Below are 24,750 nucleotides of genomic sequence, written 5' to 3' on the forward strand. Positions count from 1 at the left end.
GCCCTGCATTCATTCTTTCACAGAGCAGCAGTCTGTGGGAGAGCAGCAGGTGCTGGAAACCAGAGGCCTTGGAACTGGATCCAGACGCTTACCTCATAGGTGCTGTGTAACCACGAGCCAAGTTCACTCATAAGCCATGATGACAACAACCTGTCAGGCAAGGATGGCCTGAGATGAGGGGCCAAAGCTTGAGCTTTGAGCTGCCCTTGAGTCTGCTGTGAACTTGCCAAGCACCCTGGATCCAGCATTTGTCTTCATACCAATGCTGGCAAAATACTGTAGCTCTTACTCTGAGCTAGAACTTTCCCTCAGGCTTGAGGCTACAACAGCACATTCATGTGTCTTTAACATGAAAGGGACTCCCCCCTCCAAGGCATGCTGAAGGCCATGCATGTTACTCCACCTCTGCTGGAGGTCCTTGGGGCTTCCTCATCACCTGCCCCCAAGGCCTCCATCCATATCAGCCTCAGTGATGGTGTCTTGGTCCTCCTTGCGTTTGGTCTGGAACTTCTGCCACGGGTGGGGGGTTTCCTCTGCTGGCATCACTTTCAGCCACTGCTTATAATAAGCACGGAAGCCATCAATCTTCTCCAAGTAGGTGTTTTTTCCTTTGTACTATGAAAGGAAAAGTGTGGGGTTCAGGGATTTGGAGGAGCAATGGTTTGAATCACTGCATGTTGCCTACAGCTAATCCCAAACGTGGCAGCTGTCTCTGGCCTCAGGGGAGAGGGTGGTTTATAGCAGAGAAAGTCACTGTAATGTGGGGCAGGCCCAGATTCCCATCTGCTGCTTTTCCCAAATACATGTAGCTGTGCTCCCATACTGTCACCCCAGCACCCCAAGCTAGGTTCCCACCAACTCTGCCTCCAGAGTAGAATGGCTCCCCCTCAGTACAGCCACCTCCCTGCTGACCATCTCGACAGGGCTGCAGTATGGGCTCTATGAAGAGAAGAAAAGGAAGAGGCAGATACCAAAAGGAAGCCGGTAGAAGAATACATAGGAAAAAAACAGGTAAGGGGCTATCGGAGACAAAGACTGTTACCAGACGACGAAGGGCTTGCTCCAAAAGATGTACCTAATGTAGCCTGAAAATACAGGAAATTGACAGACACAAACAGAAGTCACTGTCACCGACAGTATGAATGCAAGGGCTGGATACATGGGCTTTAGGCCCATGATGTGTGGCAACTGCTGATTGTGCCTGGGAAAGACGCACACAGAGACTAGTCTCTGGGATACATAAGGAACTGAGCATAAGACTGACAAAGGTGTTGGCTCTGCCCTCTGCTTGGAGCACTCTGTTGCTGTCTCACTAATTCTTCGCTTTTTTTTTTAAAAGATTTATTTTTATTTATTTATACAAGCACTGGGTACAGTCAGAAGGGCGGGAGGGTGAGGGAATTCACCAGAGCCAGAGCGGGGAGCAGAGCAGGCAGACTGAGGTACACCACTGAGGGGAGCAGCGGGCGGCAGGAGAGGTCTGCGCGCCATGTGGGACCCTCCTCCGGTGGCCGGGGAGCAGCCGGGGATCGAACCGGCACTGCAGAGGCTGCGGGCAGCCTCGCAACCCAGCGCTCAACTGCTGCGCCACCGGGGAGGCCCTCTTTCTTCACTTTCTAAATGGCACTCAAGCAATGCACCTACAGAGGCATCCATGACCCCACGTACCACCCCGCCCCCTACCCTTGCTTTGTGTCTTCAGGGTTGTGGCCCTTGAAGCCACAGCTGCTTTGGAGTTGTTTAGCACAGGCCAGAATCAACAGACCCAAAACCTGAACCCTCAGAGCCCGATATCCTCAACAGCAGAGAGGTGACCATTATAAAAAATTGCGTACCGCCACCATCTCCCTCAGGCAAATGAGCAGGCACAGGGAGTCCAGGGGAGCAAGGCAGACAGTTTCTGTCTCTAAAGGCTATGAGTGCATGAAGGGGAGCGCTGCACATGACTGCAGGCTGGGACACCTGAAAAAGGAATTGCTTGCTATGTGACAGGAAGAGACGCAGTCAGCAGGGATCTCTAAGATGCCATTTAAGTTGAGGCCAGCAGGAAGAGAGGAGCTGGTTTTGTGAAAAGCAGGAGGAGCCTATTCAGAGGGAAGATGAATACCCCAAGGCAGGGGTGGGGTGGGGTGGGGTGGGGTGGTGTGATGGAAGGCAGGTGGGACTACAAAAGCCAACAAAGGGAAGAGTGGGCTCAGAGGACTCCTGGCTCTCGAAGGAGTCTGACTTCTCCAAAGGGAAGCCACTGGACAGTTTAAAGCAAGACATGGCAATCCTCAAGGCCAGAGGCAGGAGCGGGGGTGGGTGGTGCATGGAGATGGACATGCAGAACTTGGTGCACATACCCGGTCAAAGGTGGGGGGATACTGGGCTGCAAATTCCAGCTGGCGTATGATCACTTCGTTCACTGGGACTTGGGTTTGCCTCATGTCCTTCAGGATGTTGATGAGATAGGAATAGTCAAGCTTCTTGAGGGCTGCGTTGATGAGGGTGCTGTAGATGTGGGTGTTGGGGGTCATCTGGGACTTCTAGAACATGGACATACTGTCAATGAGGTGACAGTGATGACAGTGATGTGTCCAGCTTGGGCAGTGAAGCTGACAGCCAGATAGTTCTGCAGATCAGCAGCCAGGGACTAGTGAGGTGGAACCTTGGACCAACATGGCTGTACCCTACCTTCAAAAATAAAGCACTGGTGCCCCACACGGTGAGTCTACTCCACAGGACCCTGCCCTATCAGTCCTGAAAAGCTGGGGAAAAAAAGAGTGTTGCTCACAGAGAGTAGCTCTAAATGATGAGCAGGAGACCACGGACCTTAACTGTTGGCTCTTGGTTACTCTACCCCTTGCCCACTAAGAACTCTGACACATCCCTACTCTGGTTTACCCTCCATCCCTCCAGCAAGTTGGAGCCAAAACCTGTCCCATCCCTAAATCTCACCCCATGGCTGCCACCTTCAGGATCACATACCCCTTGGTCTCAAAGCCCACTCCGACAGCAGCTGACTAGGGCCTGCTCTAGGCTGATGACCACCGAAGCTAGAGCGACCCCACTCTCCTTGCCCCCGTGAACAGTTTATCCCATCCAGGTACAAAAATGGAGGTTTGGGAATGTCCCCCACCCCCAACCAGCATTCTCCCCAAGCACACCAAATGCTCCTCAGCACCGCCAACGTCCTGCCCACGCCTGGGCCTGCTCACCTTCATGTCTACAAGCAGCTGCAGACCATCACCTGGCCTATGGCACCCAATGGCCAGGTTACAGAATGTCTGCAGATTGGGGACGATCCCCCTCCTTGCCAGAACTGGCAGCAGCGCCTGTTGGGACAGACACACATGGCATCACTGTTGGCTGTAGCCCGCCCATCCTGGGGCAAGTCCCTGCTGGTGTAGAAGCCTGTGGCTGGATGCTAGAGAACCCAGGGGCAGAGTTAGTTCTGAGGCTTCATGGCTCCCTCTGCTGGCCACACTGGGAGCTAGCTCAGCTTGGCATTCAAGGCCCCTGTCCTCGCCAGCCTAGCTTTCAGGGCACAGCTCCCCAGAATTCTCTGCAACTGCATCCTGACTTCCAGTCTGCCTGTCTCCAACATGCTGTTCCTTCTCCTCGAATGCCCTTCATGTCCAGGCCCTTCCCGACTCCTCAGTTAGCCAGTCATCCCCACACTCAGGCCTTCCAAGTCAACCAAGCACTGAGGGCCCTGAGGGCCTGTGGTCCCGGGCAGGAGATGCCCATGTCAGTGTGGGAAGTGCTGGCCAAGGGGTCCCAGGCCCAGAGAGCCAGCCCCACAGTCCAGAGCAGAGCAGGGAGGCCCTTTACCTTGGCGCCCTCCAGATCACCGAGCTTGCTCTTCTTCCTCACCAGCGTGTTGAAGAACGTCACGTCAGCCTCCACCTGGTATGTGTCCAGGATGGTCAGCAGCGAAGATTCTGCAGGGCTCCCAGGCGCCACAACTTCAGCCAGCAAAGTGAGGGTTTTGATGTCAGGCTGCAACCCATCCTCTGCCATCTTGCCCAGAAAGCCCTGCAGACCCCCCATTAAGGCCAGTCTGTCAGCTGGAGTGGTCACAGTCCCAAAGGAAACTACAGCTGGGGAGACTGCCTCGAGGGTCAGGAGGTTGGTCCCCAGTCCCAAAGGAGATGGCTTCAGGGCCACAGAGGTAAGGGCCCCCCTGTGGTCAGGCACCACCTTGAATTCTGCCACAAGTTGGGTGTTGCTGGAGGCTCTGGCCTCCTGAGACTCTGGAGGCTCTTCAAATGCCTGAGAAGGTTCCAGAAACAGCTGCTTCTCCAGGGCTTCCATGTGCAATCTGGCTGCCAGACTATTGCTCACCCCAGCTGGGGCTCTCCTTCTGGCCTGCTGCACACCTGCTGGGGCCTGGAGTGGGACTGTCTCCTCTGTGGGCCTCAGCAGCAATGCTGAGGCCACCTCCGGGTCCCCCAGGCCACAGTCCCGAGCTGCTCCCAACAGCAGATTGTAGCCATGCCGGCTCGGCTTGAGCCCTAGACTCAGCATCTTCCTCCACACCTGCCGGGGAGAGACAAGGCTCAGCTTTGTGCTCCCTCAGAGGAGCGTCGGGGGAAGAAGCACTGAGGGTCAGTGACCAATCAACAAAAAGGGTGGAGAAGGTCCCAGAAAGTGTCTAGTCAACTACTAGGCTCTGGACAACTAAGAATCTTAAAAACATGGCGATTCTGGGAGACTTCAAAGGGGCTGGCTTACCCCAAAACTGTTCTTGCTGTTATATCCATCTGGCCTCTCCCAGGGTCTTTCCCAGGCAATGGACTTTGTGCTGGATCTCGGCCCCCCACTCTATATTCTCTTGGGAGGGACAACCAGGAAGACTAGGTTTTGGAAGAGTCTAGGTCATCTTAAGGATTGGGTTCTGCTGCACTTCCTGAGTGCCTACTGTGCCACACACCCTGCAGCCTTCTGACACTTCCTTAGCCATGGCTGAGGAGCAGACGTGGAAAGGCAGAGCGCCTCATTGGCTGTGGACCGGTGGGCCCATTTCCTCAAGAAATGAGGTCATTCTCATGCCTGCAGCACAGAGTCTTGTACATGCTACACACAGCAGCTCTGACTGCCTGGAAGGCAGAGGCAGGAGAGACAGACCTGCAAGGCGTGTCGGAAACCCGTCTTCTTGTCCTGGATGCACCCCATGAGCAGGAAGCTGAAGGTCTCCTCTGTAACCGCATGCCCCTTGTGGACTATTTCCTGGGGGAAGAAACAAGATCTAGCTGAGACGCTGCAGCAGAGCCCGGCCTGCCCTGGGGTCTACGTGCTGCTCAAATCTGGCGCTGGGCTCGCTCAGAACCAGCTCCTAAGCAGAGCTGTCCGGCTGCTACGGCACTTCCTCCTCCTCCACCTCCCAGTCCCCCTTCCCGGTTCTGCTCCTATACTGCTGTGCAGCCCCCAGCAGGATGACCAGGTGGTCACCTCTAGCCCCTATAGCAGAGCTGGTTTCAAGGCCCAGCTTCACCATTTGCCTCACTAGGAGTGTGGACAAGGCAATAAGCTCCCTGGTTCCCAGCTGCCGCATCAATGGCAGCTCTGTGAACTGGAAATAAACACCCTTCCCAAAGGGTTGGGGGTAGAAGAGGATACAGGCCTCCGCCAGCATCCCCATGCCTCCCCTCATCTGCTTCCCTTAAACCTGACACAATGATCTACATTTTCCACGGCTCCCTGATGCCAGGTCTCCCTGCTCTTCCTAGCAGAAGGCCCTCCCCAGTGAGCATTTATAAAAATGCATCTTTAAGGCTATGAAGCCCACCCTCCTCCCTGGCACCATGGAGTCCCACCCAGCACCCAGTACAACCCATCCCCTATTCCGTCAGACCCAGGCCTCTGAGAACAGAGTTTTAGCAGATTCATCTGTGAACCTGAGGCCAGCAGAGAGGTATCTCACTGGCCTTTGAATCTTCTTGCATTAAGGGGAACAGACAATTGCAGCCTCACACCTGCCACACACAACTGGCCCCAAGTAGGGGACAGGAAAGAAGGGGTAGCCCCACCTTGAAGATATCGAGGCACATCCTGAGGTCTGCGCACATGGCTGCCATTTTTAGCAGGGCATGGTATGTTTTCAAGTTGAACTGGAAGTTTCTCTCCTGGAGCTGCCGCCGTAGCTTCAGGGCACTCTGCAGAGCAGAGTCCTTCCAGGGGGACTCAGCACAGACATTGAACAGGGCTGTGTATGTTGCATCTGAGGGCACCAGGTCCCGCTTCTTCATCTGTGGAGATGGGAAGACAATGGAAGTGGCTCCAGGACCAGCACAGCTGACAGCCATCCCCAGGGAAGCCCGAAAGGATGTGTTGCTGCACAAACAGGGTGAGCTCAGGCAGAGCTGAATGACAGGGTCCAGCTCTCCAAATCCATCACTCACCCTGAAAGCTGACCCCAATGCACCAGACAAAAGACCATTTTCCCCGAGGTGCTCATCAGTCCTGTGGGCCTGAGGTGCCTCCAGCAAGGTCCTCTCACAGCTCCCCCCTGCACTCAATGGGGTTGCCCTGACTGCCGAGGGGCCACACAGCGGACCTGGTGTAGGGAAGGGGTGAGGAGGCAATCAAACCTGAGCTCCAGTGCCTCCCCTTGGGAAAAAGTAGGCGATGCCATCACCTTGAAAGGCTGTTTCAAGGGTGAGGTAGGAGTGGCCCCAGCAGCACATGTGTGGGGTGAGGATGGGAGAGAGAAAGGGAATGTGACAGCAGGACTAGCAGTAGAAAGGGAAGGGACAGGTGAAGGGAGAGGTGGAAACTGCTGTGGTCCAGGCACCTGCTGGAGGCCTTTCGACGTCACCTCTTGTAATTCTCTAAGATGACCTCATTTTACAGAGTATGACTGAGCCAGAGGTTAAATCGTCTGCCCAGAGTAATGTACTAGCACGTGACACATTCAGGATCCTCACCCAACTCTTTGGTCCCAAAGCTCCTGATCCGCGCTGCCTGAACCCCACACTCACGTCGTTATAGAGCCGGAACGCCTTCTTCAGGTAGCCAGCCCGCCCACAGCCCCCAATCAGCACTGTGTAGTTGCACTCCAGGGGCTGCAGCCGCTCCTCCTTCAGCATCTGCCTCTCAAACAGGTCCAGGGCCTCGGCAAGCTGGGGGCAGGGAGGAAAGAGGGAGTAATAAAGGAGTGGGCTCAGGACAGCCTCAGTGAAGGGAGACTAAGGCTGAGAGACCCTCCCTGAATGCAAGACCAGGCCTGTGCAGAAGTCAAACACTCACCCTGGACTGTGTGACTAGCTTCTTGGTCCCTGTACTTTGCAGCAAAGGAGCCACATGGTGGTGAAGAAGGAAAGCCAACCAGACTCCCACAATGGTGGGAGCTCTCAGCCCCACTGCCAGACCTGCCCTCCCCTGGCCGGAGGGTGGCCTTCTTGAGGGCAGGACTGTCTGCATTTCTGTGGGCTAGACTGGAGTCAAGGCCTGGCACTCACCAAATCCTTAGAAATGTTAATTCTGTGAATCCCAGGATCCACCCTGCCCTTGCTTCCTGGGTGACCCCATCTGTAGTGCCAATCACTGGGTCTGAGCTAGAGGAAAGACTGGGCTCTGACCAGTGTGATACACATCTCAGAGCCACACGAGTGCAGGGGCCATTCACAGAGACACTCCCGGCTGCAAGCAGCCTGTGACTAACCCCCTCTGGTTGCAAACCCCTTAGCCCACAGCTGTCTTTGCCCCATCCCCACCCCTAACCACCTCCCCTTTAAATATTTGATTCACTCCTTCACACCTTAAGATTATTTTATTCATTCATTCAACCAATAATAATTGAGTCCTACTAAGAGGCGGGTAAAGTCTAGCTTGGGTATCCAACTGTGAACAGAGGAAACTCAGCCTGGAGTTTCATGAAGCTCATCCTCTACATGAAATGACAGACACCAAATGAGATAACTAAGAATAACATCCTGTGCCAAATGGTGACAGGTGCTATGAACAAAAATAAAGCAGGAAGTGCCAGAAGTGTGTGGGAGATTCACTTTTTGATGTCAGCCAAGAAGGGCCTCACCCAGAAGGTGGCAGATGAATAAAGATCTGAAAGTGGGGGAGCTGGAGCAGCACACAGCAGTGGGGGTAGCTGAAACTGAGTAAGTGAGGGGAAGGGAGATGAGCAGAGAGAGGCAAATAGGGGTGGAGGGGGGCAGATCTTTCAGGTTTCATTAAGCATGGCGAGGACTTTGGCTTCTTTTTGATTTTCAACTTTTCATTATGGAAAATTTAAAATATATACAAAAGTGGAGAGAATATCATAACTATGATTATTAACATTTGGTCAATGGTATTTCACCCATACCTCTCATTCGCTCTTCAAATTAAGTTCTTTAAAGCAAAGTCCAGACTTCCTGTCATTTCATCCATAAAATCCTCAATATACACCTCTGTGAGATTTTTTTTAAAAAATACCAGAGCTGGGGTGCAGGCCAGAGGTATGGGGAGTGAGAGGATTCACCAGAGACAGAGTGGGAAACAGAATAGGCAGAGGTACTGAAATACACTGCTGAGGGGAGCAGCGGGCAAGAATGAGAGGTCTGCTGTGCCGTGCGGGTAATTCCCTGGCCAGGGATTGAACTCATGCTGCAGTGGCTGCGGATAGCTTCATAGTGCTGCAACTTAAACTCTTGCACCACCAGGGAGTCCCCCCCCCCCCCCCGCCGTGAGATTTTTAAAAGATAACTGGAATATCATTATCGATTCCTAAGAACATGAGAGTTCTGGAAAGAGGAGGAACATGACCTGTGTTCCGTTTTCACAGGTGCAGATATGGGGGTAAGAGAGGTGGGGAATCTAGAGACAAGTATCAGAACAGCTGAGGGGAGCAAGGAGTTGCTAAGTCTAGGGTTCAGAAGTAGGGTCGTGAGAAGTGTTAGGGTTGGCAATATTTTGAAGCTAGAGCTGGTAAGCCACGTTAGGAATGACCTGACCACCACTGGGCCTCAGTGGAGAGAACAATAGGGCTGCCATTTAGTGAGATGAGAAAGTGTAGGGAAAACTACACTTGCCAACCCAAGTTAGTCAACTATATTTGGGAACAAATAAGTCAGGCCCATGTGGGTAAACGTAACGGAGATGGCAAGGAGGTAGCTGGAAACACAGATCGGGAGTTCATAGGAAGGCAGGGCTAGAGATGTAAAGGTGGGAACTGCAGCGAGGAGTTCCAGAAGGCTGCAGGTCCCCTGGCGCAGTACCCAGGGAAAGAGAAGACAGAGAAGGGTCCTGAGCATCCCAACAGTGGAGACTGGGAAGGCAGGGCAACCACTCACAGCACTGAGCTGCGCAAAAGTAGGAGCCAGGAGCAGGAGAAGACAAGAGTCCCTCACCTTTCCTTCCTTGATCAGGCGTTTGCACTGAAAGAAGTACCAATAAGGAGTGTTTCTCTGGCCCCGCCATGGTTTGGGTTCTAGTTCCCTTTGTTCATCTTCACCGCTCTGTTCCCTGAGCCGTAGGTTATATAACTGGGCCGTTGATTTGCGGAACAGTCTCCGGGAAGAGTATTTGTCAGAGAGAGTCCCAAAGCTCTCCTCCTCCTCTTCCTCCTGGCTGGCCTTGGGAGTGGGCTGGCTGGGGTCAGAGCTGAGGCTGCTAATGTTCTTCTGGTTCCCCTGACCAAGGGGCAGCTGAGAAAGGGAGCTGCTGAAGGTTGCTGGCACCAGCCGCATGAGCCCTTTGGCCCTCAGCCCTGGAGGCCCCTCACTGCCTCCTGCCCACTTGGCTCTGCAAGGGTCCAGGTATCGCAGCACAGATTGTCCCATGGGCCAGGGGCCACAGAAGAGCCGGGTGAGTCTCATAAGGTCCATCTCTGGTTTTCCTCTCCAGAACCTGATGGAAGAAAAATAGTTGACTAACTTGGGTTGGCAAGAAAAAGCAGAAAAAGCTCATGATTACAAGCATGAGCTCTGATTAGAAAGACAAGCTTCGGATTTCAGCTCTGCTAAGTAACCATGTCTTCCTAAGTACTCACTACTCTGGCCTCAGTCTCCTCACCTATAAACTGGGATTACAGTAACACTGTAGCAATAAATGAATGAGGTCTCAGATACACAGTGTGCAGCACAGACCTGGCACTCAATAGACATAAGCTCTTAATATTTTCAAGTCATGACATAAGAGATCTGGCACTGAGATGGTGGCTGACTTTGAGTCCTGGCCAAAGTTACGTGACCCAGCTCATGACTTGACCTTCCCATGCCTCAGTTTCTTCAGTTGCAAGGTGAAGAGACTCCTACTCACATCACCAAAGTTATTATATGAGAAATTTTTAGAATAATTCCTGGCATTTAACAGCTACTCAAAATATAGTAGCTATTATAATTTATCATTAGTATATCTGGCCTCTGCACAGGGAAGCTGAGTATTTCTTTTCTGTAAAATGTGTGACTATGTGCTAGTTATGCTGTTCAATACAGTGGCCACTGGCCTCAGGTGACTACTGAGCACTTAAAATGTGACTAATCTGAATGGAGATGTGCTGTTAAGTGCAAAATTTCAAAGATTTCAAAGGCTTTGTACAAAAAAAAAAATACACACATAATTGTTTTCACCGGTTGAAATACTATTTTGGATTCTATCACCTAAAGAAAATTTAATTTCAGTTTTTTAAAACTTAATGTGGCTAGCTGAAAATTAAAAACTACACATTTGCATTACATTTCTGTTGGACAGTGCAGAACTAGAGACCCTGGTCTGCAAATTCTTGTTCTTGAAACTCTTTAATGAAAATAGCAAAAATAACCAGCATAAAATATTTTAAGTTTCGGTGATGTTAGAAGGTCACAATTGGAAAGACCTCAGAAGTGATGGCAGATGGAAGAGATCAACAACTGAAGACCTGGGAGGAGAGAGACTCCCTGGAGCCCTGCAGCACAGTGATGAGTTGAGCAGCTTGGAACCCAGGTCCAGGTTGTGGATTAGCCTTTCTTAACCAGCCCCTAGTGAAATCCCGGCACTGGCCTTTAACCATTTCGCATCTGGCGACGCCTGTGACTCCCAACAGGAATATAACGTGAGCACATGTCTTCAAGTAGCCACGTCAAATAAAGCATTTACATGCATTAATTAAAATACAGTTACCAAAAAAGAAAAACCAACCCAATGATATCGAAATAGGGATCAAAAAATTTTAAGTGAAACTTGCCCTACGCTAGTCCAGACGCGTATTAACGCACTAAAGGACAGCCCGTCCTGAGGCAAAGCGAGGAGGAGTGAAGCCTCGAGCGTCGCCTGCAGGCGCAGCGGGCACTCTCTGGTCTCGCTGACACGCACCCCGACCTGGGGTTACGACCTGATTTTGGACTTAACGCTACTTCCAGGTCTCCGAAGGAAAAGACGACTTTCAGAGAGAACACAGGTGAAATTTTCTTCCTACCCGAGCTCGCTAACCTCTCAATTAGGGGCCCGCAGACGCCCCCGGGACTCTCGCGCCGAAGCCGAGCCCTCCGCTGGGCTCCAGACGCAAGGTTTCCTCACGGCCACTGCTGCCCCTCTGGCCAGTGCGCCCCCACCCCGGCCCCCGGGCTCCAGTGCGGGTCGAACAACAACTCGCGCCCGGAGCCCGACTCGGAGAACGTCCCCAGCCGACAGGGCCCCGCAGGGCCGCCCCGCGCACACGGCGCTCCGTCCCCGCCGCCCGCCTCCGGCCGCGCAGGCGCAGGCGCAGGCGCGTCGCGAAGGCCCTACCCGCGAGATTTTAGGTTACCAGCGGCCCCAGGGCTCCGCGGGCTTTCGGCTGGCGGCTAGTCGAGCCTAGCGGAACGACGCTTTCTCCGCGCTCGATTGGCGCAGTCTGGACGGGCCACGAGCCGGCGCGGGCTTCGGGCGCTCCCGGCATCCCTCGGGCGGCGGCGGCGGCGGGGCGGCGGCGGGGGAGCGGGCCGTGTGCTGCGGGCCCGGCGGGTGGAGGTGTGAAGGCGACCGAGGACCTGAGGGGGAGTCGGGCCGGTGGGGCCGCCGCCGCCGCCATGCAGGAAATCATCGCCAGCGTGGACCACATCAAGTTCGACTTGGAGATCGCGGTGGAGCAGCAGCTCGGGGCGCAGCCGCTGCCCTTCCCCGGCATGGACAGTGAGCGGGGGCCGCGGCGGGGCCGGGGCGGGGCGGGGCGCGGGCCGACCGGGCCGGGGCGCCCCCCGGGGCCCCGGGACTCCTCCCCTAGGACCCGGGACCCTCCTGCTTGAACTCACAACTCCCTCTGTGGCCCCGGGACGTCCCCCTCCCGCTCCGTCCCGGGGCGCTTCTCCCTCCACCTCCCGTCTTCCCTCGGACCTTCCGTTCTGGGACTTCTCGAAAGTAACTTAGGAGGGCAGGACCGAGTCCGGTGGTTCAGCATCCTGGCCTGGAAGTACTGGCCTTCAGCCCCCGCCATGCCACCGCCCGCCCCCTTTGAGCCCCCTCTTATTTACATTAAAACGGGGCGCTTGGAGCAGTCTTGCAGAGAGAGAGAGAGCTCCTCTCCTCTCCCTAGGAGACCCCCAGCTACACTTTTCCTCCTGTGACTGGCACTTTCCGGACCGCGCCCTCACTTTTTCTGTGGACCCCAACTCCGAATCATTCATCACACCCCGTCAGCTGCCTGAGCTCCCTCCCATGGTGACTCCTATCCCCCACCAACTCGCAGGGGATGTCTAACACTGTAAGGGGAACTAGCACTTTTCTTTCTGGACACACTTGAAATCTAATGCTATAATGTGAAAACGCAGAGGGCTGAGTTCATTCCACCATGGGGCGCTGGGCAAGGGGACTCATCGCGCGGTGGAACTAGGTGAGCGCTCTGTTAGGACTGGATTTGTCTGCAGTTCCTCAACTGCCGAGGACTGTGGCCTGTCCTCTCCCGCTGGTCGCTGAGCTGGTAGAGCCCCATTCCCTGCAGGTTACTGTACTTCTCATGCACATGTGACCTCTAAGTTGTCCCTCTGACACTTCTGTGCAAAACAGGGCTTATACCTGAGAGACATAGCCTCAAACAACTGTTTTACACATGCACAAGCTCCATATTTACCGTACACTGCTTATAAGCAGCTGCTCTAGTTCATATAGTCTCTTAACTACACCTCCACCACATTCATCTCACACACAGGCCTTTTCCTGCGCTGATGGCACTAGTTTGAATTCATGGAACCATCCTATACGCAATTCTTTACCTCCCACCTTACTCCAGCCCAGATCCTTAAGCCTATGAGGCGGCTTGTGAGGGCCCACAAATCTTTTTTAGGGGTGGGCGAGGGACATGTCTGGCCATGGGTGCTGCCCCAGACCTCAGATTTGGTAAGTGCTCTCAGAACTCACTGCTGCCCTGGATTGTTTAAAGTCCAGTGAGGCCACAACGCTCCCTCATCATTTATTCCTGTCTTAGTTTGGGGAAGTACTGTGGATACTGCCCTGAAATCCAGTCCACAGGACTGTGGACTTCTCGCTTTAAGGAATGAAGCAGTCTTAACCTCTGAAAAGACTAAAAGCGCAGAAATATTCTTCATCGGTACAATTTTTAGTGTAAGACTTCAGATTTTTTGAAATGCAAATAAGTGACACCCCTGTGACTCCCAGTTATACAATTTTAAGTCTGTCTTAGCAAAATCTACCTGTTTCCAAGAAGCCAGGAGGTCTCTAATGTGTTATTGAGGAGAGGTACATAAGTGGGCTTCAGAGCTGCTGTTGGTGCTTTTAAGCAATTATAAAATGTCTGCTAATAGAGAAAATTATAAAACACTGACAGTTGATTCTAGTAGTGATGGCAGGGAAATTCCTGGACTCATTAGAATAGTTTGTCCCCCACGGAGCCTATGCCTTCCCCCACACTCAGCCTTTCTTTTCATGCCCCCCTCACCTGAACTGGCTGCATCTGCAGAAGGGAGAGCCTGTGCTCCTTTGATCACTGTGTGCTGGTTTTATATGTTCACGGTAGTCCCGCTTCTGTGTTTTTGCTTATGCTTATCCCTCTGGAATAGCATCTCTATTATGCCAGCCTCTTCTCTGGAGCCAGTTCCTCTTTAGGGTCCCCGTTCCTTATTTGTGCTTCCTGTAAAATCACCCCCTCCCTCTGTCCCTCTGCCTCAAGTACCTGTCACTTAGCCCTCTGCAAAGTCTGAGCTGTGGGTAATTAACTTCTATGGTCTTATGCTCCAGCTTCCTTCCTCACCCACTCTTAACTCCTTGCTTATAGAATGCTTACAAGCATCTTGCTTATAGGAAGCTCTGAGAAAGCACCGAGTAATGACTGGTCTCAATGCTTATGCCTTATTTTGCAGAGAATGACTGATAAATAGCTTTTTCCCTTCTTTGGCCAGCTTTGTGGTATTTTTGCCAGTCTGTTTCTTGTACCCTACACTGTTCATGAGAATAGTTTCCTCCTCCTGTTTTCAGACATTGTCAGTTGGGTTGCAGTTGCACCTAGTTTTGTCTGATGCCTCACCTTCTCTCTCCTCTTGCAGAGTCAGGGGCTGCTGTCTGTGAATTCTTCTTGAAGGCCGCCTGTGGCAAAGGTAAGAGACCTCTGGCTCCCTGAAATTCCTCCTGGGCTGCCTTTCCACCACTCTGTCCCCTTGCTGACTTGTAGGCTCTTGGGTTTGCATTGCTTTCTGCACATTAATGGTGTCCCTACATGAAACTGGGGCTTGGGTGGGCTGGGAACATAAGCATGTATTCTGTGTGAAGCCTGAAACAGGACTGAAGTTGGCTCTGGGTCTGCCTCCTCGCCTCACTTTTCCTGTGGCTGTGAGCTGACCTGTGACATAGACAGGTCACCAACACTGAGGCGTTCAGGACCTTTGTGAAGGTTGCTGTGAATGACTGAGACTGGCATCTGAAGCCAGGCCTTTCTGATTCTCTACACAATCCGTATAGGCTCTGTGGCCTCTCCTAAAAAACCCATGAGATAGTCTGTCTCGTAGAGTCTTGTTCACATTAACCCTGCCCTAAGAGCTAGATGCCTCAATCATTTGTAAGGAGATATATCTCTGGTTAGGACCTTATTTGCCATGTATATAGTTCTGGGCAATTTTCTTCCTGTAGACAGATTTATTTGGAAACTAAATTTTGATTAGAAGTTTGAATATGGAGCATGGAATTAGATTAGGGTTGATGATTTTGTCGAATTGTGGTTCTATAACAGTCAGTTTACCACCGAAGCAACATACCTGCCAGGTAGGTCAACTAGGTGGGCCTCAGGCTATCCCCCACTAGGCTTCTGTCTCCTTGGCTCAGTGATTCTGCCCTTCTGAGCAGCCACCTTTTCTTAACATAGCCGTCCTTAGCATGCACGACGACCGTCTCTGCGTTAGCTAATATAGTAGTCACTAACCACGAGTGGCTATTCAGATTTAAATTAAAATTAAATAGAATAGAAAATGCAGGCCCTCCCTCGTGGCACAGGGTTTAAATTCTCAGCACTATCACGCTATCGCCAGCCACCCACATGGCACAGCAGACCTCTCCTGTCTCCCTGCTGCTCCCCTCAGCAGTATGTTTCAGTAGATCTGCCTGTTCTGCTCCCCACTCTGTCTCTGGTGAATCCTTTCACTCCCCATACCTCTGGTCTGCTCCCCAGTTGTTGTATACATAAATTAAAAAATAAATCTTAAAAAAATGTATATATAGAAAATGTACTTCCTCAAGCATACTAATCACATTTCATGTGCTTAATATATAGCCGCATGGGGTAATAAGTAGCCATAAGAGGTGCCATCTTAGTCAACATAGATGTGGAATGTTCCATTGGACAGACCTGGTCTAGATCTTTCCTGGTGACTACCTCATGCTGGTCGGGCCTTCCCTCTGACTTACCAGGGCATGACTCTTGTCACCTGGGTGGATGATTGCTCAGGTCCTGCTACCGAAGGCAGACCCCCACCCCCATCCGTTTGTCTACAATGTGTGTCTTCAAGTCTGGAGTTGATATTTCTTAATTCTTAGAGAGTGTTCATGGGGCCTGCCTGGAGTGTCGGCTACTGCTGGTGGTAGCACTGGGACTAATCTTTAAATTAGGAGATAAATTTTCCCCTCCCACCCTCACTCTTAAGCCTCCATCTTACAGTAATATATAAAATCCTGATTTAGTGTTTTTCCAAAACCTAGTTAAAATAAAATACCTATTAAAATGCGTACCGTCGTACTGCCTAAAGGCACGCTGCCTTCCGCCAGGGGCAGCCAACACCTTCCAGAACTTGCTGCTTCCCGATACTTCAGGAAGGTGTGGGGTGAAGGCACCCTGGCTCCTGCAGGCCAGTGCCTACACCCCTCTGTCTTCCTTGGCAGGGGGCATGTGCCCATTTCGCCACATCAGCGGTGAGAAGACAGTTGTATGCAAACACTGGCTGCGGGGGCTGTGCAAGAAGGGGGACCAGTGTGAGTTCCTGCATGAGTACGACATGACCAAGATGCCCGAGTGCTACTTCTATTCCAAATTTGGTAAGGTGCTCCCCCCCAGTCCCCCGCTGAGACCCTCCCTGGGAAAGCTCCATCAGGAATTAAGACCTGGGGGTTAAGCAGCTACTCAGGTTCCTTCCATCTTCCCATCATACTAGCTCCAGACGAGAAATGTGGGCAGTGCCTGCCAACCTCGGCTAGCCATTCAGTTCCAAGTGCTTGGGGAAGTTGAGACGAGTGGGGGTCTCACACTGTATGAGTGAGCAGTGCAGTGGCTGGAGGCTTTCTCCCCCAAATCAGCCTCCTCCAGCGTAGCACCTGATTGACCTGTCACACCTGAGTTGGTTCCTCTCTCTGGGAATGTGGTCCTGGCTAATAGTTTGACCTGTCTAAACCACAGGGGGCTTTCTTCTGGTGGCAGAGCCCTACTCCTCACCTTGGAACTGAGATTACCTTAAGAGGACAGCATGGAGAGGAGGCACTGGCTGGGGGCAGTGGCACTGGCTCAGCAGAGTTGTTTATTCCCTGATGGGACTAGAATCCCCTGGCTCTCTGTTCTGGGCAAGGTTGCCCGGCAAAAAGCCCTGTCTATAGGGATGAAGGCGAGCTCTGGTCCCAGGACGGCCAGCCCCATTCCTGGGCAGGGTTTGGTGGGAGACTAGAAGCCTGGTACACCCTGGGCAGGTGTGGGGGGCTGCTGAGTGCTGGGCCTGCTACACTATTGTCAGAGGAGAGGTCAGTTTCAGCAGACCGTGAGGCTTGGCCAGCTGGCTTATTTTCATAGCTGTGGCTTTGTTTGGAGAGGGAGCACAGCTGGGGAGTCGAAGGTAAATAACAGGAATACAGCCAAGGCTTCCCAGCTCACCACCCTTTCCCCTGTCCATGGTGGGCCAGCCCTGGATCCAGCCCTGGAGGGGGGCAGTGACTTCTCTATTGGAGCCATCTCCCACCTGGCCCCAAAGGCAGGTGCTACCCTCCAGGGTAGATGCTCAGGGGTGCCTCTTCAGGCCGGCCCTGGTTCCTACCCTCCCTGATGGTCCTGGACTCTGCTGCCTCTCGTGCCTCTGATGCCCTCTGCCTGTCCTTTTGCTGCAGAGCCTGCTCTGATGGAGGTACACTCCGCAGCTCCTGCCAACTGTGCCACTGATGCCATAGTTGAGGGTGACCCTTCTAGACATGAGAGGAACAGTGGTGAAGAGGACAGACCCAGTCCTTTTGCTGTGGTGGCCCAGGGAAGAGGCAGCTGATATACCATTGGCACAAATTAAGACTCATGTGCAGTAGATAAGTGCCTTGAGGGAAATAAACAGTGGTGGGCCCATTTGGTTGAAATGAATTTAGGCAAAATGATCAGGGTAGGCCAGGGTAGATGGCGACAGCTGAGCTGGGATCTGAAGACAGAGCAGGCTGCTCTCAGAATGGCTCAGGGCCAGCGTGGAGGGACTTGAGCATCTGGGGAGGAGTTTGCATTTTTTTTCTCTACAGCAGTGATCAGATCGACCTTTTGTGTATGACAAGGATGAAGAGGGCACTGGGGTAGCACCTCCACCTCGTATGCAGCTCTGGTAGTGGGGTGCGAAATACTGTTGACCAATGGGTGGATTGCTCCTGAGAGGAACTGAAGGGCAGGCAGGGACCTGGCTCGAGTTCCTAGATCTCCCTGATGTCTTTCCAAAAGGAAGCAGCCTCAGACCTTTCCCCAGCTCAGCTCATTGTAAAGTGCTCGTGGGGTAGAACAGAAATTTCCTGGAATCGACTGGTTCCTTTGCACATCTGGGCCCCCCACAGTGCCCAGGATCACCCATTGGGTGAGGGTGGAGCAATGAGTGGTTGAATGTTCCCTGTGTCCGGCTCTGTCAGTGTCACTGGTCTTCAAAGTCTGCGTGGACATGTGAGAGAAGGGCCATTACAGCCCCAGAGACGTGTAGGCTCTACCCTGGGTCTCAGGACTCACCGGGCACCCTCTCTGTGCTCAGCGGGTGCTGCCTCAGGGCACGTGAAGGTGGCCTGGGTCAGCTCTCTTCCAGCTGTCCCAGGTAATGCATGTCTGCTTCCCCACAGGGGAGTGCAGTAACAAGGAGTGCCCCTTCCTGCACATTGACCCTGAGTCCAAGATCAAGGACTGCCCTTGGTACGACCGCGGCTTCTGCAAGCATGGTAGGTGGCTGGGCCTCCCGGTGAGAGGCCCGTCCTCCCCCTGCCCACATGACCCTTGGCCTGTCTCTCCTGTTCCAGTGGAACCTGGTGCTGTGAGACTTGGGGCTCGAGAGGCTTTTTCATGCCCTCTGCTCACTTGAGCCTCTCAAGGCTCCCGTGTGGGCTGCGTTCTTGCCTGCATTTTCATGAGGAAACTAGCATTTGAGAGTCATGGGCCCTGCCCACTGTCCCCTGTGAACAACAGCACAGTCTGGACAGAGTTCTGAGGGGTGATGTCCCCCAAAGAGGGGATGATAGTATGAGTGACCGATGCTTGGCTCTACAGGTCCCCTGTGCAGGCACCGGCACACACGGAGAGTCATTTGTGTAAATTACCTCGTGGGATTCTGTCCAGAGGGGCCTTCGTGTAAATTCATGCAGTGAGTACCCACCCCGTCTTGCACCCTGCCACTGCCCTCTGCCTCTTTCTTCAGCTCAACATGACTTTGGTGATTGGGTGTTGTTAGCGCAGGGCCTGGGGTGGGGGTGGGAGAGGAACCACTGTCTCTTCCTGAGCCAGAGGTGGCTCTGCCTTGACCAGCACTTAACCTTCATTGGGTCAGGCCCGTCCGGGGATCTGAGGGCAGCTGTAGCCCTGAGGTGTGGGACTGCACACAGCCTAGCCTTGCACCTTACTTTAGGGACTGCTGGCTCAACCTGAGCCCTCAAGGAAGGGAGCTGCAGTTTTGGGTCTCCTGTGTAGAGGCCCTGAGCTTGGGATTCCACCTGCACCTAGTTCATGTCATTGGCAGGCGTGAAAGAGAATGTCAGCAGTGTCCAGGGCGTGGCAGGTGGCACCACCTAGTCAGATTTGGGTCTGGAGCCTCTGCAATTGGTTCTCCTTGCCCAGCAGGACTCAATGCTCCTTTCCTGGGCCTCGGTGCATGTCTAATTCGGGTGGTTGTGGGGTCAGACTTCCTGGGGGGCATTGCTTATGTGCCTATATGTCCCCATCTCCCTGCTGCCTTTGCACTGCCAGCATTTGCACAGCAGTGTCCTGGCCACTGCCACGCTGGGCAGGTGGCCTTGCTGCTGACTTGGTCCCACCCTAGATGGTGGCCTAGAGTGCCACTGTGGGGTGGACGTGTTCCCCATGTGTGTTGTCAGAGGCAGTGCTGGCACCTGTAGACCTGCAGGGCAGGGTGTGTTAGGAGGGCCCCCAGGGAGCAGGCTTGTGCTTCTGGTGGACTAATGGAATGTTCGTTCATTTCTCTGCACGGCAGTTGTGCTGGGTCTGCAGGTAGGTTTGAACAGAGCTGGGTCTGAGCCCAGGAGTGTCAGACTGGTTCTCCCACCATCCCTCAGTCTCAGGGCCAGAGCTGAGGACCAGCACCACCTCCCATCCCCATGAGTTTGTATTCTGTGCGTGGGCAGAGGCTGGCTGTGGTTTTCTTTCTTTCTTTTAAAGATTTATTTTTATTTATACAAGAACTGGGGTACAGGTCAGAGGCATGGGAGGGTTGGAGAATTCACCAGAGACAGAGTGGGGAGCAGAAAAGGCAGAAACTGCTGAGGGGAACAGCGGGCGAGACAGGAGAGGTCTGCCATACCATGTGGGTTTCTCCCTGGCCAGCCGGGAATCGAACTGGCGCTGCAGAGGCTGCAGACAGCTCCACAGCGCTGCGATCAACCCACTGCGCCACTGGGGAGGCCCTGGTTTTCTTAGGGTGGGAATTTGAGAGCGCTGCTCCTCTCTCATCTCCTCTTCTCTTTTTCCTCCCCTCTGGCTCCTGACTGATTAGCCCTCGATTTGAACTGCCCATGGGAACCACCGAGCAGCCCCCACTGCCACAGCAGACGCAGCCTCCGACAAAGGTACCGTGCCCAGGCCCCTGCTTGGCCCTGTGGGCCTGGCAGTGCTCTTGAGTGGAGAATTCTGTGTCTTCCTCGGTGCACAGTCTCCCGGAGACCCAGCTGGAGACCTTGGGAGAGGAGGAGAGGAGAGAAAGGGAGGGAGTGGGGAGTCATAGCAGACAACTCGGGGAGCAGAGCAGTTTGCATCTCTCTCTAAACATGAAAAACTTGCTGGAGCTGAATGCCCACTTGGCACTCTTCCCTTCTTGCCTGGCAGGTGCCCCAGCAGCTCAGCAGTGCCCACCTGGGGAGCTGGGGGGGGGAGGGGAGCAAGAGCATGCTGCTCTTGCTTCTGGTTTAGACAGTCTCCTTACAACTGGGAAAGCTGGGGCTCCAAGAGGGGAGAACTGGCCCGAGGTGCCACTGCTGGTCGGGTGAAGATGTGGGAGCAGGGCCGGGTGATTGCTTCTCTGCCACTGCTGTTATCCTGTGTGGAGACTGCCCGCTGCATGGACGGCTGCAGGGCCAGCTGGCCCCAGTTTTCCAGACAAAGGGGTTCCACAAGCCAGTAGTGGACTGATCTCCTCAAGCATGAGAGGGAACTATCATATTTAAGTGGAATTTTGAAGCAGTCCCCACAAAACCTAGGCTACCCTAGGTTGGTTTGGGGGATGGGGGCCAGGCGGCCCGGAGGTGTGCTAGGCAAGGTCTGCAACAGGCTGAGTAAACATACGGATCGAACTAGAAGCCTTCTCTCTCCTGGTGGGACTCGAGCCCTGCCCAGGGCTCCTCAGCACCAGAGGCTGAGCACTCAGGAGGGGGTACAGCCAGGAATTCCTGAATGTGGGTGCTGCTGACAACCAGCGGTTTCTAGCTCAAGGTTCCTGTGTTTATGGGGGCTGGAGCCAGGAACCCAGTTGATTGGGAAGGTGGCCTTGCTGTCCAGACCCTAGGAGCCCCTCCTGTCCCCTTTTCTCACATGACTCCCTAGTGGAGGGCCCTCTCAGCCCCCAGACCGCAGGTCAGCGTGTCAGCCTCCAACTGTTTTTCTGTGACTGTTGCTCGCCGTGTAGGCTGCTAAACATCTGGCTGAACCAAGCGTTCATCCTGACCTGAAGCTAGAACCTCAGAAACAAAAGTAAGGCCTGATCATGCCCTCGCCCTGCTGCCCCAGAGACCTCCTCGTCTCTTTGGTGTTTTGTTTTCTACTTTTATTTCTCGTTTTTGTGTGTCTGCATGGTCTTTTTCGGGCAGCGGCTCCTGCCATCATCACCAGATGTTTCTTTTCCACCTGCTCTCCTGAGCTGGGCCACCGCGGGAGCCCTTCTTCCTGCTGGCCACGCAGGAGAAGGCCCGCTCTCTTTTTTCCTGTCCCCATTGGTAGTTTGCGTGCACGTGTTTTCCGGAGTAAAACCGTGTTGTGTAACTCTTTCCAGCAAAGTAACAATCCGCCATTACAAAGGTCGTCCTCCTTGATCCAGTTAACGAGTCAGAACTCTTCTCCCAATCAGCAGAGAGCCCCGCAGGTCATCGGGGTCATGCAGAGTCAAAACAGCAGTGCAGGCAACCGGGGACCCAGGCCGCTGGAGCAGGTCACCTGTTACAAGGTGAGTCAGGGGACGGGGGCGGGGGAGGGGGCCTCCGAAGTCAGTGGCCATTCCCTCGTTCCCCAGATGTTTAGTTGATTTTGAAAAATGAAAACATCTTTGCTTTGGCTGACAGTAAAAGTGGGCCGCTCTGGTGGGCCGGAGACCTTTCTACTTCGCTCCGTGGCACAGCAAGGCGAAGTGCGCATTAAAACACGCTGGTTAGTGAATGGATTGCGATCTCCCAGAAGCTAGGCCCCACACTAATCCAGGGAGCCCTGGGGCATCTGGATGGCCTCAGATCCTGTGTGGGCATACCCAAGGGAGGGGGACAAAGCTTTGGGCCCAAAGCAGGAGAAACTGGATTAGGACACCCTCCCCCAGCATGCTCCCTGACACCCACCTATCCACTGTGCATGCGCGCGCGCGCGCGCACACTCACACAAAGAGATGCTTGGGGAAAAGATCGGCTTTTTAAAACCTAGTAGAAAACTCCTATTCTTTGCTTCAGACAGAAAAGGGGGAAAAAAGTCCCTGAGAGTTGTGCCTGGTGGGCCCATCCGTGGGTATGCGCCTGTGTTAACACCCCACCACGGGCAGAAAAGGTACAGACCAAGTCCCCAAATCTAAAACAGCCCTGCATGGGTGGCTTTAGGAGGTGGGTGTTGAGGAATTTACTCTCAACCCTGGTCACACACAATTCCCACAACCAGAGTTCCTTAAAAGTCACAGGATATAGTCAGAAAGCTTGCCGAGGGAATCAGCAGGAGCCGCCAGAAATAAAAACAGACTCACAGGACTTCAGATTTAGGAATTGCTGAACAAAATTGGCAAGTGCTTTCTGTAAAAATGTAGACGTATTTAGGGCACAAACTGAACATCGTTTCTTATTCCCTCCTTTCCTTTTTATCCAGTATGTTCGCTCTCACACCTTTGGTTTCAGTACCAAAATGAAACTCTCCAAAACTCCAGGAGACCTTTCTTACTCTGTAACAGTCTGTGCTTTTTTTCTTTCCAATATATTGTGGTTTTCTATCAGTATATCTGAATCTCATCTAGTTCAGCAACTACATAACAACCACAATTTTCCAGTCCTCTGTTGGTAGATAGTTACTTATGGATTTCGCTGCTAGAAGTAGTGCGTGCTCGTCCCAGTGACACTGGTGGCATCCATGCCTCCAAGGCGGAGGTCTGAGTCAAAGGACTATACTTCAAGCGCTCAGAGAACCTGCCCTCAAGAACGCTGGTCACTTTCCACAGCTGTTTGGCTGTTTGGCACTCCTGATGGAGAAAACAGACCTCCTGCTTCTCTTGCCCCCAAAGGGGTTTGTGATCTGAGGGGAGAGGAAGTCAGATGTCCAAGGACACTGCGGGTGATTGTGCACGTGGATTCAGGGAAGGAGTCACAGCGCTTTCTGAGTCTGAGCCCTAAGAGCTGAAGAAAAGGGATGGAGTTGAGCAAAGGAAGGGGGAGAAAGGGGGGAGGTTTCCTTCCTACAGAGCAGACAGCGCCCACCCAGCCACTTTTCAAGCATACCAAGGAAACAGTGTCCTGAGGCAGCATAGTATCATCTCGCCCCCTCCAGGACTCTGAGGTCAGGTCTCCTGAGTTAGGAACCTTGGGAATGTGGCTGGGGGACCTGACATCTTAATGCAGGCACTTCACAGTTCATCTCAAAGGCGGCTTGTGGGAATAATGGGTTCCCCAGGGTCAACTGCAGAGGCCGATGGACTCGCCAAGTGCTGTGAAGGGCCTCGTAGTCCCGTCCTGGTCATCACATCAGGTGAAGGGCTGACTGGCAGCTACACAGGCCACTGGTCCACCCGCAAGTCATACCTACAGATCAAGCAGATCTGAAAACAGGACGGCAGAATGAGAGGAATGGAGCGAGCCAGTTTGGGCAGGAACCCTGTTGAGCCTCACCTTCCAGACCTAGAGTTGGGGCTGGGAGGGCACTGGGTGGGTTGGCCCAAGAGTGGCTGCTACCACCCATCTCCTGGGTCCTGGTTCAGCACTCAAGGCTGCCATTTGCTTCCTTTCTTAGGATTCCCTTCTGCTTTTTGAAAGGTAACAAGAATGAATGAGAAGCTGAACAGGCAGTTGGGAAAAGTCAGGGTTGGTGCTATTTTTGAGAGCCTGTTTACCAAAGCCTGACTTGGCCTTCTCTCTGACCTGTGACCAAAACCTGTACCCCAAGGGTAGCTTAGGCAGGTGTGCAAGAGCCAGGAGGGAAAACTGGGGCATCCCACCCCAGTGTCCACAGCAGTGAATCCCCAAGCTGAGGGAGGAGCCTGGTGGCTTCTTTCGAGTTGTTCCCTCCCCTGTCTCCAGGGATTCTCAGAAGTTGCCTGAGGTAAGTGACTAACCAGCTGTGCAGAGGGGCTTGGCTCTGGGCAGGCGGGGGAGCTCTGACACCAGGGGCTTCTCTTCATCTTGCCTCCCACCATGAGGTCCCTCCTTGTTGGACAAAGAAGTGGGGCCCTGTCTGAAGGTGCTCCCTGCCATGTTCTCTTAGTTTGTCCTCTGGCTGAGGTGTTCTCTTCCATCTACCAAGATGTGGCTGCAGTTTCTGCACCACTGTACCTTCTGGAACTTCCTTCCCCTCATGTTTGTGAAAAATCTGCCACTGAAAATTTCAGAGTCCCTATCCCCAACCTGGCATTTGGTGGGTGCTACATTGAAAATTGCATTTGAAAACTTTTTTTTTTTTTTGTCTCCTTCCCTTCCTGCCGTTTCCAGTGTGGTGAAAAAGGACACTATGCCAACAGATGCACCAAAGGGCACTTGGCCTTTCTCAGTGGACAATGA

General features: G+C 53.2%; 2 protein-coding genes across 5 annotated transcripts; one reads left to right on the forward strand and one right to left on the reverse strand.

Moving 5' to 3' along the window:
- Nucleotides 1–432: 432 nt before the first annotated feature.
- Nucleotides 433–9,993, reverse strand: PTCD1 (pentatricopeptide repeat domain 1; the record flags this gene model as incomplete). Its single annotated transcript, XM_084250636.1, has 8 exons — nt 9,330–9,993; nt 6,966–7,106; nt 6,015–6,233; nt 5,113–5,214; nt 3,817–4,524; nt 3,201–3,317; nt 2,346–2,528; nt 433–615 (listed from the first exon to the last, which is right to left on the reverse strand). Exons 1-8 carry the CDS (start codon nt 9,804–9,806, stop codon nt 433–435), a joined length of 2,130 nt encoding a protein of 709 aa, XP_084106762.1. The 5' UTR covers nt 9,807–9,993.
- Nucleotides 9,994–11,966: 1,973 nt separating this feature from the next.
- Nucleotides 11,967–24,750, forward strand: CPSF4 (cleavage and polyadenylation specific factor 4; the record flags this gene model as incomplete). 4 transcript variants are annotated; one of them, XM_084250637.1, is made up of 8 exons in its annotated part: nt 11,967–12,069; nt 14,433–14,483; nt 16,255–16,407; nt 18,427–18,522; nt 18,848–18,941; nt 20,304–20,376; nt 21,792–21,962; nt 24,682–24,750. In XM_084250637.1, 8 exons carry the CDS (start codon nt 11,967–11,969, stop codon nt 24,748–24,750), a joined length of 810 nt encoding a protein of 269 aa, XP_084106763.1. The 4 variants fall into 4 exon arrangements, with proteins under 4 accessions (XP_084106763.1, XP_084106764.1, XP_084106765.1 ...); XM_084250638.1 differs by having other exon boundaries at nt 21,867–21,962; XM_084250639.1 differs by having other exon boundaries at nt 21,870–21,962.

This window comes from Talpa europaea (assembly GCF_964194135.1).
Source record: "Talpa europaea genome assembly, chromosome: 12".
In the NCBI taxonomy this organism is placed as follows: Eukaryota; Metazoa; Chordata; class Mammalia; order Eulipotyphla; family Talpidae; genus Talpa; species Talpa europaea.